We start from the raw sequence: 19,390 nt of genomic DNA, 5'->3' as shown, positions 1-19,390 counted from the left end.
TTCCAAGGGCAGTTTGTCTAAGTACCATGGGGGATGATGTGATGGTCTGGAAGTGAATCTGTGAACGCTTACATATTATACAAGGTTTGTGAGGCCTTTTTATGCTTGACTTCAAAGAAGTGTCTTTGTTCTTTTTATGAATTTTTTGATTTTTAAAAATGATACGAAGAACAAATGAATGTATCACTATGTCAAAATTTAAACAATAAAGAAGTCTACCAGGGCCAGGGACAGTGGCTTATGTCTGTAATCTCTTTGGTGAGCTGAGGTGGGAGGATTGCTTGAACCCAGGAGTTTGAGATCAGCCTGGGTAACATGGCATGACCTCCGTCTCTACAAAAACTAAAAATTAGCTGGATGTGGTGGTACATACCTGCAGTCTCAGGTACTTGGGAGGCTGGGGCAGGAGGATCGTTTGAGCCCAGGAGTTCAAAACCAGCCTGGGCAACATGGTGAGACCCTGTTCTCTAAAAAAATAAAACATTAGCTAGGCGTGACCGCATACCTGTGGTCCCAACTACTCCGGAGGCTGAGGCAGGAGGATTGCTTGAGCCCGAGAGGTCAAGGCTGCAGTGAGCCGTGATCACGCCACTGCACTCCAGCCTGGGTTGGAGTGAGACCCTGTCTCAAAAATAAAAAAGAAGTATATCAGGTAAAAATGAAAATCGGTCTTTACCATGGCAAGCCCTTTCCCAGTCAAATTAAGGGCTATCCTTCCAGAACTTTTATGTGCAATTGAATTCAGCCTGTAATTTTGTCTACTTTTTTTTAACTGAATCATACCATAGATATATATTGCTTTTTCCATTTAAGTGGATTTTAAAGACTTTTTTCATGTTAGAATATATCTGTGGACTTCATTATTTTTAAAGCTGTGTTGATTCTGTAGTAAGGCTATAACTAAAATTATTTAACCATTCCCCTGTCAATAGTTTTTTAAGGCTACTTGTGTTTTTTTTATGTTAGTTACTATGAACATAGTTCTCTGTCTCTGCTTATATGCGTTATTATTTATCTAATATCTAGAAATTTGAGTTGCTATGTCAATGGATAAATACAATTTTGGTACATACTACTAAATTGGTCTCTGAAAAGGCTATATCAGTTTTCCCTCCAAGTTTGAATTTTTTTAACGGGAAATTTTGGAAACAAAGCAAACATAGGTAATTAAATTTTGTAAGCTCAAACCACAAACTGGGAATTTGCTCTGCTTTTAGCAAAATTTTATTTATTGTTTACTTATACCTTTGATTGGTATAAAATTTATCAGAAAAGCTTAGGACACTTGCCTTGTTGATTTATTTGCCAGTTATAATTTCATAGACTTCACACGAGCTCTGAATTAAAATGAATCTTAGTGTCTCCCCATGACTGACTGGTAAGATGTTTCTATATAATAAACAATAATGAAAATGTGATCATCTGGGAATAATCAAGAAATTAACTCCAACTAAAAGATCTTTCATACCAAAGGTCAGTTAAAAGTTGAATTCTTTAGTATTTCCTTAATATTTCATTTACATTCTTATAACTCACTAATTCTTTCTCGAATCATCAACTTTTTTTTTTTTCAAAGAATAGCTGAATGCCAAAGTGTTGCTAAGACTTCCTCATTTTTTAATGAGGTGATAGTGCCACTTACTAGCCTACCATCATAAGTAATTAAAACTGCCCTACTTGTCAGAGTAAATGAGGCAGGAGAAAGTTTGTAAGATGTTGTGGTTTTCATCCATTTGCCTCACCTGTTTTCCTTTTTTTTTTTTTTGTGAGACAGAGTGTTGCTTTGTTGCCCAAGCTGGAGTGCAGTGGCACAATCTCGGCTCACACTGTAACCTTCGCCTCCCAGGTTCAAGCGATTCTCCTGCCTCAGCCTTCCAAGTACCTGGGATTGCAGGCACGTGCCACCACACTTGGCTAATTTTTGTATTTTTAATAGAGATGGGGTTTTGCCGTGTAGTTGGCCAGGCTGGTTTCGAACTCCTGACCTCAGGTGATCCTCCCCCCGCCTTGGCCTCCCAAAGGACTGGCATGAGTAACTGTGACCGGCCTCACTATGTCTCATTAATATATCCTTTTATGTTCTAGAAACCTGTTGTCCTCATTTAGGTGGAGAGGCAAGTCATAAAATCTAAGAGCTAGTAATGTGAATTGAAATTCCTATTTGCTTGTGATGGGACTGATGTAACTTTCAGATCCGCTTTTATGGAGGGCTGTCCCATACTTGACTGCTTTGACTTAATTTTAAGATTAAAAAAAAATTCCTCATGCTTCCATATTTGCGCCCTCTCCTCCTGACCAGTACTTGATGTCAGCATACAATTTCTACTTTTACTTCTGATTTATTCTCTACCTTATAATGCCAGAATGAGCTAAGGCCTGACTTATACAAAGTGAGACCTAAAAATGCATTTATTGATTCTCTGAATACCTTCGAGTACCTACAAATTGCAGGCACTATGTTAAGTTTTATGGGCAAAGATGAACAAGACATGGATGCTAGTAGGGCTCCCAGTCTGGTGGGGAGCTGTACAGGTGCACACATAATTGCAGTTGAATGTGATAAACGCTGTGGTTCAGATCATGCGAAAAGCCACAAGATCACTGGGTAGGGAGCAACAGGAAGAGCTGAGCAATTTGGAAAGCTCTTCCTGCAAAAGTGTTGCCTTCCCAGAGTCCTATTGGCAGTAGCAAATTCTCCTGTATAGAAAAAAGAGCAGGAAAAGTCTCATCTACAACTCTGCTCCTTTTTTTTTTTTTTAAATGATACTTTGGATTTTATTTGTATAAATTGATGGGATGCAAGTGTAATTTTGTTACATGCAAGTCAGGGCTTTAGGTTTTCCATCACCTTAATAACATACATTGTACCCATTAATTAATTTATCATATTGGATGCTATTTAATGAAATTCTTTTCTTTTCTTTATCTTTCCCTTTTTTTTTTATGATGGCTTTTCCTCATGTATTTAATTTTATGGTATAATAAGGCTTATCTTTGGATAAGCCTTTGTATGCCATTATCACACTCTTCTTTATGAGACAGTCTTACTCTGTTGCCAGGCAACAGTGCAGTGGCGTGATCTCAGCTCACTGCAACCTCTTCCTCCCGGGTTCAAGTGATTCTCCTGCTTCAGCCTCCCAAGTAGCTGGGATTACAGGCTCATGCCACCACGCCCAGCCATTTTTTGTATTTTTAGTAGAGACAGGGTTTCACCAAGTTGGCCAGCATGGTCCTGATCTCTTGCTCTTGTGATCTGCCTGCCTCGGCTTCCCAGAGTGCTGGGATTGCAGATGTGAGCCACCTTTTTCTTTTTTTTTTCACACCAGTATGCAGACTTCCCCAATAGGAAGAGCCTTGCCATTGTCATTCAAATACATTAGGCTGCATCTATCAAGAACTTGACCCAAAGTGGCTTAGCAATAAAGGCATTTACGTATTAAATTAGCCAGAAGTCTGGGGCAGGCAGACCTGTTTTGTGTTCAGTGGTTCATCTCGTCATGGAAGATGTCCTTTTACTCTGCCGTTTCTCTACAGGGTGGGGAAGGCTTTCCACGTGGTGGTATGAAGGCTGTTGCAGCTGAGAGCTTTGTGAACTCACCTATCCAAGCACATCCCACACCCCCAAACTTGGTATAGTGAGACCCCTCTCTGAGAACTCTCATTTTCTTTGTTCCTTTTTCTTTTTTTGAGACAGAGTCTCACTCTGTTGCCCAGGCTGGAGTGCAGTGGCGTGATCTCGGCTCACTGCAGCCTCTGCCTCCTGGATTCAAGTGATTCTTGTGCCCCAGCCTCCCAAGTAGGTGGAGTTACAGGCATATACCACCACGCCTGGGTAATTTTTGTATTTTTAATTGAGACAGGGTTTCGCCGTGTTGGCCAGGCTGGTCTCAAACTTCTGATCTCAGGTGATCTGCCCGTCTCGGTCTCCCAAAGTGCTGGGATTACAGGCGTCAGCCACCACGCCTGGCTGAGAACCTTCATTTTTCCACTCATGTTGCGTTTTTGTCCCTGTGCTCCTGTGCCTGTCTGCTGCGTCCAGCTGCAGATGTGTGCTGCACACGTGTGCCGCAGCTTTGCAGGACAGGGATAAGTTGAGACACGAAGCAAGAGGCCTGTCAGGCTGCCCTTGGCATGACTAGAGTGTATGTGGGGATTTTCACCTCTTATTTTGGAGTCTATTCTGTTTCTTCTTTGAACCATAATCTTTACAGGATAGGGGATTTGGGAACAAATTTCATCTTACTTTAGATATAAAGAATATAAAATTAACCCACTCTAAATTTATTGTTTATTAAAAAAAATTTTAAAAGACAGGATCTCACTCTCCCACGCAGGCTGGAGTGCAGTGGTGTAGTCACAGCTCACTGCAGCTTTGAACTCTTGGGTTCGAGCCATTCCCCCACCTCACACTCTCTCCCTAGTAGCTGGGACTATAGGCATGCACCACCACACCTGGCTAACTTCAAACATTTGTTTTGTAGCGGCGGGGTCTCACTCTGTTGCCCAGGCTGGTCTTGAACTTCTGTCCTCAAATGATTCTCCTGCCTTGGCCTTTCAAAGTACTGGGATTACAGGTGCGAGCGACCACAGCCAGCCAATAACTCTTTTTTCTCAAGACATATCAGTAGTGACTTCACTGCTAATCAGTAATGAGTGACTTTACTACTGATCAGTAGTAAGCTGAAACACTCCACACACTGTCACACATACACACACACACCATACAAATATGCACACATATGGAAAAAATCTGGGACATTGAGCATTGCTTTTCTTTGGGAATGTGGGTGATGATTCTTCTCCCCTTTTTTCCTCTTTCTTTCTACCCCCTTCTTTTATGTATTTGAGTTCAATAGAATTCTCGAGTATATATTATTAGTAGAAATTTGATAAAAACAATTTTTTTTTTTTTGAGACAGGGTCTCACTCTGTTACCTGGGCTGGAGTGCAGTGGTGCCATCCCAGCTCATTGTAACCTCTGCCTCCTCGGCCTAAGTGATTCTTCCACCACAGCCTTTTGAGTAGCTGGGACTATAGGCACACACCACCACACCTGGCTGATTTTTTAAAAATTATTTATAGAGACAGGTCTCTTTATGTTGCCCAGGCTGGTCTCAAACTCCTGGGCTTAAGCGACCTGCCTGCCTTAACCTCTTAAAGTGCTGGGATTACAGGCATGAGCCACTGCGCCTGGCCAACAATTTAAATAAAAGAAAAATGATTGGAAAATATTGATGTCCTTTGCTTTATGCTTTTACTGTCTCATTCTTCTTTGACTGCCATAGGAGAGTTACATCTTATTTGTTTACAGTATTAGACCTGGGCATATAAAATATAATTTATACATTGTATTACTAGGTATTCTTAATGTGGACCAAAATCCCGGACCAAGTTTTTTGCTGTTTCAGTGATGAGACATGTATATTAGAAAATCAAGCTAGGAGTATCCCAGACGCGGTTAACTTCGGAGGACAGCGCTTTATTCTGTGCCGTTTCCCTCTTGGGTAGAGAGAGACTCTAAGATGATTAAATGGAGTGGAACACTGCCAGTTTTGAGAATAAAGATAGTTTATTTCTCCAGGTCATAGCTTCTAACTGAGGTCAAATGTATCCCAAAGGCTAAGTGGAATAAAATGATTTGGCAGTTTCCATGTCTACCTGGTAGATAGACTTGCTTTCAAAAAAAGCACTCAGTTGATACCTTGATCATTCGTTTCAGAGGATAAACCTTTGATTTAATTAATTTGGAGATTGATTGCCGCATTCAGTATTGACTTCTGTAAAATGTCCCTCCAGCCAAGGGTCTCGGGCAGACACATGGACTGAAATTCTAGTTGCTATTGATGATATCAGCAATTATTGAGTGCCTTAGGATATAATGCACCTAACTTAGAAAAATAACTGCTTCTTAACCCACTTTTCTTTTTGAAACAGGGTCTCGCTTTGTTGCCCTGGCTGGAGTGCAGTGGTGCAGTCTCGGCTCACTGCAGCCTCTGCCTCTTGGGTTCAAGCAATTCTCATGTCTCGGCCGCTGAGTAGCTGGGATAACAGACAAGTGCCACCACACCTGGCTTATTTTTGTATATTTAGTAGAGACAGGGTTTCGGCATGTTGGCCAGGCTGGTCTTGAACTTCTGACCTCAAGTGATTCACCTGTCTTGGCCTCCCAAAGTTCAAGGATTACAGGTGAGCCACCGTACCCGGCCTTTACCCACTTTTCAGAATTTGCGTTTTGCACCACAAAGTGGAATAATTGGGAGAATATTGGACTGACTGGATATATACAATGGAATAATACCATGTGATCATTCTCCAAAATAGGGTAGCTTTATATGCATCGATATAGAAGTATTTCCATGGTAGTTACACAGATAATACCAGGTTTCTATCAGTGTGTATGTTTTCATGTATGTGAAAAGATTTTCCTTAATTATAAAAATATTTATTTTCCTTTTTAAATTTGAACATCTCTGAAATCAACATGTATTTTGCAACTGACAGCCTCCCGCCCATCTTTGTCAGCTGGGCAGCAGCAGTGATAGAGTATGAATGCCTGAGTGGACATGAACTGGGTTGCTCTTCCATCTGGAATGACGGGACAACTTCAGCCCTTTGATGTTTCCATCAACACACCATTTCATGATCGTTTGACAAAAGAATATGAGTCTAGGCCAGGCACGGTGGCTTAGGCCTGTAATCCCAGCACTTTGGGAGGCTGAGGCGGGTGGATCACCTGAGGTCAGGAGTTCGAGACCAGCCTGGCCAACATAGTGAAACCCTGTCTATACTAAAAGTATAAAAATTAGCCAGGCATGGTGGTGGGCATCTGTAATATCTGCTAGTCGGGAGGCTGAGGCAGGAGAATCACTTGAACTTGGGAGGCAGAGGTTGCAGTGAGCCGAGATCACACCACTGTACTCCAGCCTGGGCAACAGAGTTAGACTCCATCTCAAAACAAAAACAAAAAAACCCTAGAAAGAATATGAGTCTGGTTGGTGTTCGAAAACTTTCTTTGACAACTTTTAGTAATATTAAGAAAGCATCAACATTAAAACTTGAAGATGGGTGTCAGTGGCTTGGAGGCAAATCTCAGAGATGAGAGCAGTGCACTCCTAACCAGTGCTGTATTGCTAACAATCTTAATGTTACAGAGCAAAATATTGTGTAGAAAAACACAGACATCAAACATCGAAAAAGTGATTCAAAAGAGTTATGCTCTGAAGACGTTTTGATACTTTAGCCAATTTAACTTACATTTTTTCTAAGTATTCACAAGAGTGATAAATAAAAATCTATAAGTAAATTTAAAAGAGATCTTTCAGTAACTATAAATACAAATTCTAGATATAAGAAAGCATTATATCATAGTTTAATTGGATAAACTTCCCCTCCCTTCCTTCCCTTCTTTCTTTATTCCTTTCTTCCTTCATCCATCCATCCATCCCTCCATTTAATTTAATTTATTCATTTTTTTAGCTTTTGAAGACAGAGTCTCACTTTGTCATCCAGGCTGGAGTACAATGGAGTGATCCTGCCTCACTGCAACCTCCGCCTCATGGGTTCAAGTGATTCTTGTGCCTCAAATAGATCAGAGTAGCTGGGACTATAGGTGTGCACCACCACGCCTGGTGAATGTTTTCTATTTTTAGTAGAGATGGGGTTTCACCATCTTGGTCAGGCTGATCTCAAACTGCTGGCCTCAGGTGATCCATGTACCTCGGCCTCCCAAAGTGCTGGGATTACAGGTGTGAGCCGCCATACCTGGCCACCCCCCCACCTTTTATTTATTTATTTATTTTTATGATCTTAACAAAGGGAACTTTAACAAAGGGAAAGGACCTAGATGGCTGGGACATGGGGAAGAAGACTTACTTTTCCCATATAGTCTTTTGTTCACTTTACTTTTATTTTTATCAAAAGCTATATGTATTCCACGTTTCAATAGCAAATGGGTATCTTCTCAGATACTACTTTCAGGTGGGTGCAGGGACTCATGCCTGTAATCCCAGCACTTTGGGAGGCCGAAGGAGGCGGATCACCTGAGGTCAGGAGTTCAAGACCAGCCTGACGAACAAAGTGAAACCCCATCTCTACAAAAAATAAAAAAATTAGCCGGGAGTGGTGGCGTGCGCCTATAGTCCTACTGGGGAGGCTGAGGTGGGAGGATTGCTTGAACCCAGTAGGGAGGTTGCAGTAAGCTGAGATTGCACAGTGGCATTCCAGCCTGGGGACGCTGTTTAAAAAAAAAAAAAAAAGTACTTTCAATAATTTTTTTGACTCTTGGTTTTTATCATCAGATCTCTAAATAACATGCTGATAGTATTTCATGATTTTTCACCATTAAGCATTATCATTGACTCCCTATGCTGGAAGATGAGGAATCACTGTTTTACCCTCTCCTGTTCAACACATGCACACTCATTCTTCCTGTATCCCCTGTCCACTTACAGTTTATTATCATGTTTGATGGATCAACATTCCCTCTTTACATTGTTATGACTATGCAAATAATATTCATAGGTGAACCAGAGAGCACGCTGCTTACTTTTCTTATTTGCCCTGAGTTAATAATTGTGTAATTGGGTCTCAGTTTTCATAATTGCTGCGTTTTCTATGTACCTATCAGTAATTCAGCCGCAAACTCTGATCAGTCAGAAATAATTACTCCTTGGGGAGGAAGGCAGCACATCACACTGCCATGTGTGTACCCATGCAACAATCTTGCATGTTCTTCACATGTACCCCAAAACCTAAAATGCAATTAAAACAAAATTGAAAAAAAAGAAAAAAAAAAGAAATAATTACTCCTTTCTCCCGCCATGGCCATTGCATTTTTGTTAGTCTAGATTGAATACTGGCTAATGGTTTAACATTTACATTCATAATCCTAATATACCTTGGGGCTTATTTTGTTCATCTTTGAAGTCCCAGAGTTTTCAGCTTAATGCTTTTCAAATAATAGGAGTCAGTAAAACCTTGCTTTTTAGAAATGTCTGTGCTTCTTTGAGTTAGTAATATTGTCTTCTGTCTGCAGATACGTTGACTGCAATAGAAAGCACTTGAAGAGGTCGAGGTGGAGGCATCACTTGAGCTCAGGGGGTTGAGAGAAGCCTGGGGAACATAGTGAGGACCCTGTCTCAGTCAATCAGTTAATCAATCAGTCAGTCAATCCAATTTAGTAACTAACCAACTAACTAGAGTGTGATACATCTGAATGTAGCCTTTAATAACCAAGAATAAGAGGTGGTCACACACCCTCTAGACAGTTATGTATCCTCATCATGAAAGTTTCATGTCAGTTCTGCAGAACGTTCTGGGACTCCTACTTGGCTTTGTCAACGCCTTAAGACCATCTCAGCCCATTTCCTTGAGTGAAGGGGAGTGCCTTAAACTGTTACTTCTCCTCTGTTTTCAGTTTGCTCTTCCCACAGCCTCTCCTCTTCCCAACACCTGCTTCTCACTTTTTCTAATTATTGAAAGAAACTGAATTTTGTTTTGTGCTGGGATATTGAAGTTGTCAGAAGTACTCTAATTGGCTTTAAGCTTATTCTAGGAAGTTCTAACAGGGAGGTAGCACTATTCATAGTTATCTCAAACACTAGATGTTGTTTGAGCTTTGTGAAACAAACGATTTTATCCAAAGCAGGAAATGAGAAAAAAACTCAAGTGAGGTCACTGCAAGTTTAGTTACAGCTGAGGTGATTAACAATGGTTGTAATCTATGAACTATTACTACTCGTTATAATAGTCATATTTTGCCAGTTGTTTCATGAGCTTTAACATCCTGTGGCTATGGCTTTCACTTCAGTTGGGTAAAAGGCTCTGTAGCAAAATCTTCTAACAAAAAGAAAGTCTTTATCTCTGTTTAATTGTCAAGAAGCCCAGTGGAGAGGACTTGTAATTTGAGATAAAATTAGAATGTAGTCAGTGTTACTAGAGACCTTCACCCCCACCTGATTATTCTTTGGAGTTACCTGGGTCTCAGTATTCCGTATATTTTAATTCTTAGCTCAGAGAAGGAATTTACAGCACAATACCTGAATGGGGAATGTGTTTTTGGTTTCAGGTATTTTCACGGTTTCTTTCTTAAAAGGAGTCTCATCTTCTGATTTTGTATCTTTCCTTCTTAAATAAAAGGTTTGCATTTTTCTTTTGCATTATCACCAGGTGGATGAAGGGAAGGGAAAATAGAAGCCTAGGATGGTGGTAGCAAGGGGATAGAACCAAGAAACATAGTATTTTTAGAAAAATCAGGGAGCAAGACCACAAGAGAAATCTTGCAGCAGAACTTGGGATAATCAGTTGTGATCAGATGGAAATTCCAAGCTTTTGAAATGGACCTCTGTATTAATCCTATTCTGATAGGGAAACAAATTATTCTAGGTATTTCACATAGTGGGAATGTATTACAAGAATTGGTTACAAAGGGGCTGAAGGGCTGGTGGAGCAAAAGACAGGAGGAGAAGTTTACATAGAATGAGTAACTGCAGGAAATCCCTGCTACGCTTGGGCTGTAGAAGCACAGGAGAGGTAGCATTGCCCAGACTGTGGGCCAGTGGGTCTCTGAGGCTCCATTGTTGCAGTTGAGTTAACCAGAGAACTCTCTAGCCAGCACTCTCAGGTTATTGTCACTGCTACTATTGCTGTCACCACTGTCTGCCCAGCTCATGTCACCACTGCCACTACTCCTTGATGCCACAGCTGATCTTATCACAGGGGTGGCTTGTTAACTCGGCCACCATGCTCAAACCCCTTGCAGGAGGGGGAGCATGCAGGTGAGCAGGTGCAGGAGCCGGGGCAAGTGCTTTTGGGCGCCTGCAGGAACAATCCCTGTACCAGCCCATGGCAGTGTCTAGGGGTTGCCTGTGACCTCTGGAGCCCCAGAGGGCATGTGTTACAATAAGTGCTCTTTTAGCATTTGCTCTCCATGGACAGGTAAATGTTCAGAAGCTCAGTGGAGATTCAGTGTGACAGCCTCTTGCACCTACACCTAGGTCCTTGTCTGGTGCCCAAGAGGAATGAGGTCACATGGACTTGAAGGATGGTGAATGTGGAGATTTTATTGAGCTGTGGAAGTGGCTCTTGGTGGGATGGGGAGCTGGAAACGGGATGGAGTGGGAAGATAATCTTCCCCTGGAGTTTGGCTGGGGAACAATTGAACTCCTCTATGACTGTCCTGGGCCAAACTCCTCTCTGACCATCCCTGGCCAAACTCCTCTCTGACTGTAGTCTCTGATGTCCAGCTGCCTCTTCTCTTGATGTTCAGACGCTCCTTCTCTCCTTTTCTGCCACGCTACTCTGCTCCTCTGCCAGTGGAGCTTGGAGTATTTATAGGCACAGGATAGCGGGTAGGGTAGGCCAAAAAGCAACATTCTGATGGGAAAGCAGGGATGTAAATTTCTCATTTAGAGCCAAGGGTCCAAGCTTGAGGGTAGAACCCATGCCAGGGACTCTGCCCTCTTCTACCCAATATTTCCTTGGCTCCTGTCTGTATTATTTCCACCTTCAGTCTTCCTATAGTGCTCCCAGTTGTAGCACCTAATTGCAAGCCAGTTGTCCAGGGAGCCCGAAGAGTGAAGTTTGCAGGGTTTTAGTCAGCTCCATACAATAAGAAACATAGCACAGAAGGGTGGGCATGGAGCTGTGCAACTGGCAAGTCAGTGACTCATGTAGCCTCCTCTTAGAAAAAGTGCTAAGCTGACTCTGTGCTCTTTACGAACCCAGGTTTTGCTGAGAGTACTGTAATCTTGGGCAAATGAGTGTTGTACTAATAAGGCTAGTGTTTTAAATCCCAAGGCAGGTGTGTTGGGGGACATTGGTGTATCTGGAAGAAATTTTTCTCCACCAGAAAGGAGGTCTCTGCTTTAAGTTCTTTGCTTTAGAGATGAGTTTATGTGAAGCATTGGGACACTGACACATTTTGGTGGAGATTTTTTTTAAGAGCAAAACCTTTCATGTATATCATGTTTTATTTCTTATAGGAATTTGGCATTGGTATTTTGAAATCATTCCAGGGAAAATATGAATGGAATAAACAACTTTATCTGCCGGCATACAGTGTTGGCTCAGCATGTGAAGGATAAGGGGCTACTCAGGTCTGGGGCAGTGTTGCTGAGTGGCAGGTCCTTATATGATCTGGAGTCGGTCTGGACATTGTGGGTAGTCAGGACATGAGTGAACTTCCACCCTCACTCCAAAGAAGAAGAGGAAATGAGTTTCACTTGCAGGGATCCTGAGCAGATGGACAGGAAGGTTTGAGGGATTATGTGAGGGTTGGTCAGCAAGCAAGGGAGAATCCTTTCTTTCTCCCTTTTTACGCCATTACAGGTCCCGAGAAGAATCACCACCTTTGGCAGAAAATAATGGTAATTTTTTAATTTGTATTTTTTTGACACAAGATCACGCCCTGTCACCCAGGCTGGAGTGCAGTGGATCGAATGATCCTCCTGCCTCACCCTCCTGAGGATTTGGGACTCCAGGCATGCACCATCACAACAAGCTAGTTTAAAAAAATTTTTTTTGTGGACAGGGTCTCACTATGTTGCCCAGGTTGGCCTTGAACTCCTAGGTTCAAGCAATCCTCCTGCCTCAGCCTCACAAAAGGACACACAGTTTTATGGCAGAGATTATTTTTAAAAACAGATTACCTTTGGAGAGCATTCGGCAGGCACACTGTTACCTTTGGAGAGCGTTCTGCAGGAACACTTCTATTTTCCAAATTAAGGCAGGCTGGGCTTTCCGCATCATTAGCGTGCTAAAGCTAGCTAACATTTCTGTGGGGGTACTTGCAAGTATCAAGAGTCAGTTACTCGTTCCAGGGAATCAACATTGCAGCAGGGCCAATCATCCCTCCGGTCTTTTCTTATTTGCTGCTCTGACGTTCTTGTCCCCACCTGGGGTTTTCAGCTCTAGATGAGTGATTCATGCTTCGTTAGTAAAGTGAGGTTAATAATATATGTTGCCTTCTGTTTTCACCAGTTTGTGTAGGAGTAATGATAGAAGAGGACATGCCCCTGCAGAAGGAGAGGGGCGCATAAACACATCCCAGAAAGTATGTTGCTCTCAGGCTTCTCTGCTATTTCAGATTGAGTCTCCATCGTCGGCAATCTGGCACCCTGTGCCAGCATTCATTTTATTCCATTTGTATTCCAAGTTGCTATTCCCTTCACAGTGCACATTAGCACTAAGGATCTATTTAGCTGTTGTTTAAATGAACGAATACCTTTGTCAGAATTCAGTAAACACAAAATAACCCAGAGGAATGAAAGTTTGAATCTGAAGTTGTTAAATGTAAGAGCAGTGAACATGACTAGAAAACTAGTGAGCCAGTTGCACATAAGTTAGTCACATTTTTATGGATTTACCATACATGAATTGATTTCCATTTCTCCATAGACTCCAGTTCCAACTCCTGTTACAGTAGGCATTGCGCTGGAGTCGGGGAGAGGTAAATAACTCAGTTTGTTTCTGAGCCACATCCAATACCTTTTAGAAATCGCTCAATGTTGACATTTATGTTCTAGGCCATCATATCCCCACTGAAGTAGTTTACGTTGGCCATGGTTCTTTTTCTGTTTTGTTTTTGAGGCAGAGTCTCACTCTGTCGCCCAGGCTGGAGTGCAGTGGTGTAATCTCAGCTCACTGAAACCTCTGCCTCCCAAGTTCAAGGGATTCTCTTGCCTCAGCCTCCTGAGTAGCTGGGATTACAGGTGTGTACCGCCATGCCCAGCTAATTTTCATATTTTTAGTAGAAACAGGTTTCACCCTGTTGATCAGGCAGGTCTCAAACTCCTGACCTCAGGTGATCCACCCGCCTCGGCCCCCCAAAGTGCTGGGAGCCATCATGCCTGGCCAGATTGGTCATGGTTCTAATTTCAGTATTCTTCAGCATTTACCATCCGAAGCTATAGGCTTGGGAGAGAATGACATATTTTTGGTGTTTTCGTTTGTTTGATTTTTGAGACAGAGTCTTGCTCTGTCACTCAGGTTGGAATTCAGTAGTGTGACCTTGGCTCACTGCAACCTCTGCCTCCCAGGTTCATGCGATTCTTCTGCCTCAGCCTCCTGAGTAGCTGGGATTACAGCCACGTACCACCATATGTGGCTAATTTTTGTATTTTTAGTGAGACAGGGTTTCACCATGTTGGCCAGGCTGGTCTCGAACCCCTGACCTCAAGTAATCCACCTGCTTTGGACTCCCAAAGTGCTGGGATTATAATGCTGGGATTATAGGTGTGAGCCATTGTGCCTGGCCCAAATGACATATTTTAATCTTCTCCAGAGAAGCTTAGTTTGAAAGAATCTAACAATCTAACAGAAAACCTATGTTGGCGTGATTGCGCACCTGTACATGCATGTGTGGTTGTGTTTTGTGTGGATGTATCTCAGGGAAATTACCAGGAAATGCTTTTATAGATAGCAAACATGGAAAATATTTTTGGAACGCTAGGTCGCTTTAACTTTCCTCTCTTTTAAGAAGCATCTCCCACTGTTAAAGGGAGCTGCTCCCTGCAAACTAAACATCATTCAGATGAATACAGGAGACTGTCTCATTTTCATTTTTAAAATGGCATGTTGCTTCTTCATGCATGCATATGAATAGATTCCGCAGGCATTTTTGGCCACTATAGATTGTATGCGTAAGGGATCTCAGCCTCCTTTCCCCTTCCTTCCCACATGGGGATTCTCATGGCAGCACAGCTGTGAGTGAGCCTGAAAGCCTACGTCTCCTAGTTGTCATGAGTGACGGCCTCATTATACCTAGTGCAGGTTTGGATAGGTCCTGTTCCTATTACTAGCACAGCCTTAATGGACCTACATAGTGGCCACAGAATCTAGCCTTTAGCTCCTCCTCCTCTTTCCTGATGTAGACCAGCAGAGATGGGACTTGAGCCCTGTCCATTCTCTGAAGCCCCCGAGGCAGGCTTTGTGTCTTTCTGCTTCCCAGTTCTGCATCCGAGCTCTTCGCTGAAGTGCACACCTGCTGAGCCAGGATAAGAATCTTCCATGTGCCACCTAACAGGCAGCAGCAGACAGTGACTAGTGTTTGAGTCACTCACTCAAAACCCCTGTGCCTGATTCGTCCAGTTAATTCTGGACTCACTTTTGTTTTAATCATAATCCTCTTTTATCTCATACTGTGGATCCATGCTTCTGATTCCTGTGGATTGGACTCTAGTACTTTCTCTCCCAGGTAAATGGCCTTGATTGTCTGTTATGCCATCGGTGGCAACTTTGTGTTTCTACTCAATTTTATAGGTTCTGGTTTCTATCATTGGCCACTGGACCAGCTTCGACCCTTTTTGAGTAGCAACTATTGTACTTCAATGCAGTCAGTTTCCTTTCTTCTTACATTCTCTTTCATATCCTCATGTTTATCTTAATGATTATTAACCTCTGCCAGCCATCCAACTCTATATGCCATTAGATTTCAGGTGTATGGATGAGTATTCTTTTTGAAGTCTAAGGTCAAATATAGCAAATGCCAATAAACAAGGATAAGCCCATTTTTACATGTTAGTAATTCATTGCCAATGATTGAGAATCAAAGTCTATTATCAAAACAGAGGCAATTTCTTCAGCAGTTTCTCTGTGCTTAGCATATGTCCTCTGACATAATCTTATCTGATCTTTGTTTAAAAGCCTTTCTTGATTAATTGATTTCTCATTGATGTACTGTTGGCACCAAAGAGTTTATTTGTGGGAGTGCACACTAGCATTAAATAATTAATTTTTATGAGCGCTGCCAGAAAATGTTGATAAAGTCTTGTTTTGGCGTAAGTATATATTTGGTATTTTCTTTTCTGGTGGGTATTGGAAGATGGATTTTTTTCCTATTTCCTTATATTTATTTTTTAAAAACTCAAGAGTCTACAAAATCATCCATGTCAGGAATATTTCAGAAATTGTATATTACCTATTGTTCTATTGTCTTAGTTCTTCTTTCTCAGTTATTGAAATAAGTTCTCCCTGATTGGATCTCCACCCACACAGTCAGGAAACAATCACTTACCACATCCATCACTTCTGTCTGCACATCATCATGTTTCGGAGGTTTTTCAATTAATCCTGTGGAAGCCAGGATCACTCATAATTGTAATCCTGTTAGGCCTTCTTTATTTCTTGATGTGCTTGTTGATTCCTGTCCATCCTGCAGTGGTCTGTAACATAGTGCTATTATCAGTTCTTTCGTCTTTAAAAGCCTCTTGTCTACCGTTTTGACTAAGATTGATTAACTGTACTTTGCTGAAATCGATCATTTTGGATTTAAAAAATCTATCCTGTATATTTCTTCTGGCTACTTTTGCATGATTTCACTTTTTTTTTTTTTTTGCAATTAATCAACCTGCCAACCTGGTTGCTTTCCTTTTTTGGTTTCCTTTCTCTTGCTCTTTTCGTTTTAAAGGACTATCTTTATCTCTTTATTTCTCCTGTCTTCTTGTAGAGAAAAAAAGCCCTTTGCAGGAGGCAGTGGAATGAATTCTTCTTTAGAACCTGGCCAGACATGACTCCCATTTCCTTTTTCATAATATGAGAAATGATAGTCTCCCTCTTTGGTGATCCTCTCCCTGAGTAGTTTCTGGGGTGAAAGCCTTGTGACTGACTGCCAGGCGCTTTGCAGTGACACTGTAACATGCTCTCTCTCTATATATAAACTCAAGTGTCTGCAACATCATCCATGTCAGGAATACTTAAGAAATTGTATATTACCTGTTGTGTTATTGTCTTAGTTCTTCTTTCTCAGTTATTGAAATAAGTTCTCCCTGATTGGGGTCTCCATATATATATATGTGTGTGTGTGTGTGTGTGTGTGTGTATGTTTATATGTGTATATATATGTATGTGTGCGTGCATATATATATGTATGTGTGTGCATATATATATGTATATGTATATATGTATGTTTGCGTATATATATGTATATGTGCATATATGTATATATATGTGTGTATATATATGTATATGTGCATATATATATATACGCACACATACATGCATACACAGAGATTGAGAGAGAGATTCTTGCTCTGTCGCCTAGGCTGGAGTGCAATGATTCAATCTTTGCCTTCCGGGTTCAAGTGATTCTCATGCCTCAGCCTCCCAAGTAGCTGGGATTACAGGCATACACCACCACGCCTAGTTAATTTTTGTATTTTTAGTAGAGACAGGGTTTCACCATGTTGGCCAGGCTAGTCTTGAACTCCTGACCTCAAGTGATTCATCTGCCTTGGTTGTCCTCCCAAAGTTCTGGGATTGTAGGCATGAGGCACTGCACCTGGCCACATGCTTCTTCTTCATAGCCTCAGACTCCTCTTTATCCTAATCTTACCAGGTAGACCCTAACGTAGGCACCAGTAATCTTTTGGAAATACTAATGAATATCTCATTTTCTTCTCCTAGGTACTGACTTTAACATAGATAGCTTACCTCTGCCTCGGAAAGCCCATCATGACTGGGCTCTTTTTCATGAAGAGTCTCCGAAAAACAATTACAAACTTTTTCATAAACCTGTCATCACCTTGTTTAACTACACTGCCACGTTCAGCAGGCATTCCCACTTGCCGCTGACTACCCAGTACTTAGAGGGCATTGAAGTCCTGAAGTCACTCCGATACCTGGTTCCTCTGCAGTCCAAAAACAAGCTTAGAAAAAGCCTTGCTCCGCTGGTGTATGTACAGTCAGACTGTGACCCACCGTCAGACAGGGACAGCTATGTTCACGAGCTGATGACTTACATCGAGGTCGATTCCTATGGTGAATGTTTACGAAACAAAGATCTCCCTCAGCAGCTGAAAAATCCAGCCTCTATGGATGCCGATGGCTTTTATAGGATCATTGCACAGTATAAGTTTATCCTGGCTTTTGAGAATGCGGTTTGTGATGACTACATCACTGAGAAGTTCTGGAGGCCACTGAAACTGGGGGTAGTCCCTGTATATTACGGATCCCCCAGCATCAGAGACTGGCTTCCGAGTAACAAAAGCGCTATTCTTGTATCAGAATTTTCTCACCCCAGGGAACTGGCAAGTTACATCAGACAACTGGATTCTGATGACAGATTGTATGAGGCCTATGTAGAATGGAAGCTGAAGGGTGAGATCTCTAACCAGCGACTTCTGACAGCTCTCAGGAAACGGAAATGGGGAGTGCAAGACATCAACCAGGACAATTACATCGATGCATTTGAGTGTATGGTGTGCACCAACGTGTGGGATAATATCAGGCTTCAGGAAAAGGTAAGCAAATCAAAGGTAGGCATAGAGCCGCCAGACTGGCCGTCTTGATGTTCCCTGTTCTCCTGCATGGCTGTTGCTTTCCTTCTGTTGTTGCTACCTCGTCAGTGTTCTTCATTCCTATCAGAGAGGCTGGGCCCTGCGGGAAGGTTGAATATTCCATTACTACCTTCTGGGACTGTCGTGAAGTTTACAAGCCCTGGACAGGCCTTTGTTCCTGAAGGCCTTCATTCTCCTTTATTGTTTCTTCTGGAGGACCCCGTGCTGCAGGTGGTAGGCAGTGACACAGAAAGCTACAGAAAAGGGGAAGAAGTCCCAAACTTAAAAAATTAAGAGTTCTTGCCAGGCGTGGAGGCTCACTCCAATCCCAGCACTTTGAGGGGTTGAGGCGTGTGGATCACTTGAGCCCAGGAGTTTGAGTCCAGCCTGAACAACGTGGTGAAGCCCCATCTTTTCTAAAAATACAAAACTTAGCTGGGCATGGTGGCATGTACCTGTAATCTCAGCTGCTTGAGAGGCTGAAGTGGGAGAGTTGGTGGAACCCAGGATGCAGTGAGCCGTGCGCCACTGCACGCCAGCCTGGGCACATTCCAGCGTGGGTGACAGAACGAGACTCTGTCTCAAAAAAGAAAGAAAGATAAAAAGAGTTCTGCTTATCATCCACACGGTCAATCCTTTAACCTCTCCATCAATGCTGTGGCAAAGAAATATGGTAATTTCTGCAGGACCTCACACACTGACACTCCACAGTCTCTGCTTTCAAACTCATTTTCATTTCACTTTCTGCTCTAATATTTACTCTTTCTCTTTCCAGCACACACGTGCTTACTAATACAGAGAGAAACTACTCAAATAATGATAGGGATAATCCTTATAAAACTTTCTAAAATTGTTATGAACTTCTTAGTAGTGTCTTCAAATTTCTAGATTGTGCTTAGTGTTTGTTTGCTTACTTTATTTATAATGGGAATGAACCTACTTTATGTATAACTGAATTTGTTCAAAGGAAATTTGTTGAAAGAAAAAGAAACATTACTTTCAATTTCTCCTGAAATTTTTATAGAGTGAGGTGGCCCACACATAGCGTTTCCCTGTCACCCATCATCCCTATGCCAGACTCTCATAGATGTGTAAGATTTTATCTAAATTTTCCTTTT

The 19,390-nt window shown here is 42.0% G+C and overlaps 1 protein-coding gene across 2 annotated transcripts in view; it reads left to right on the top strand.

The window, feature by feature from the left end:
- FUT10 (fucosyltransferase 10) overlaps positions 1-19,390 on the top strand; it is a 108,198-nt gene that overhangs the window by 67,056 nt on the left and 21,752 nt on the right. For both annotated transcript variants that reach the window (XM_017536108.1, XM_017536107.1), the window contains exon 4: positions 17,401-18,236. In XM_017536108.1, coding sequence (XP_017391597.1) covers positions 17,401-18,236 — 836 coding nt within the window. The remainder of the gene's footprint in view (positions 1-17,400; positions 18,237-19,390) is intronic.

Source organism: Cebus imitator, unplaced genomic scaffold (genome assembly GCF_001604975.1).
Source record: "Cebus imitator isolate Cc_AM_T3 unplaced genomic scaffold, Cebus_imitator-1.0 Scaffold5, whole genome shotgun sequence".
Taxonomy (NCBI): Eukaryota; Metazoa; Chordata; class Mammalia; order Primates; family Cebidae; genus Cebus; species Cebus imitator.
Note: the sequence above shows the minus strand (reverse complement) of the source record. Positions and strands in the feature narration are given on the sequence as shown.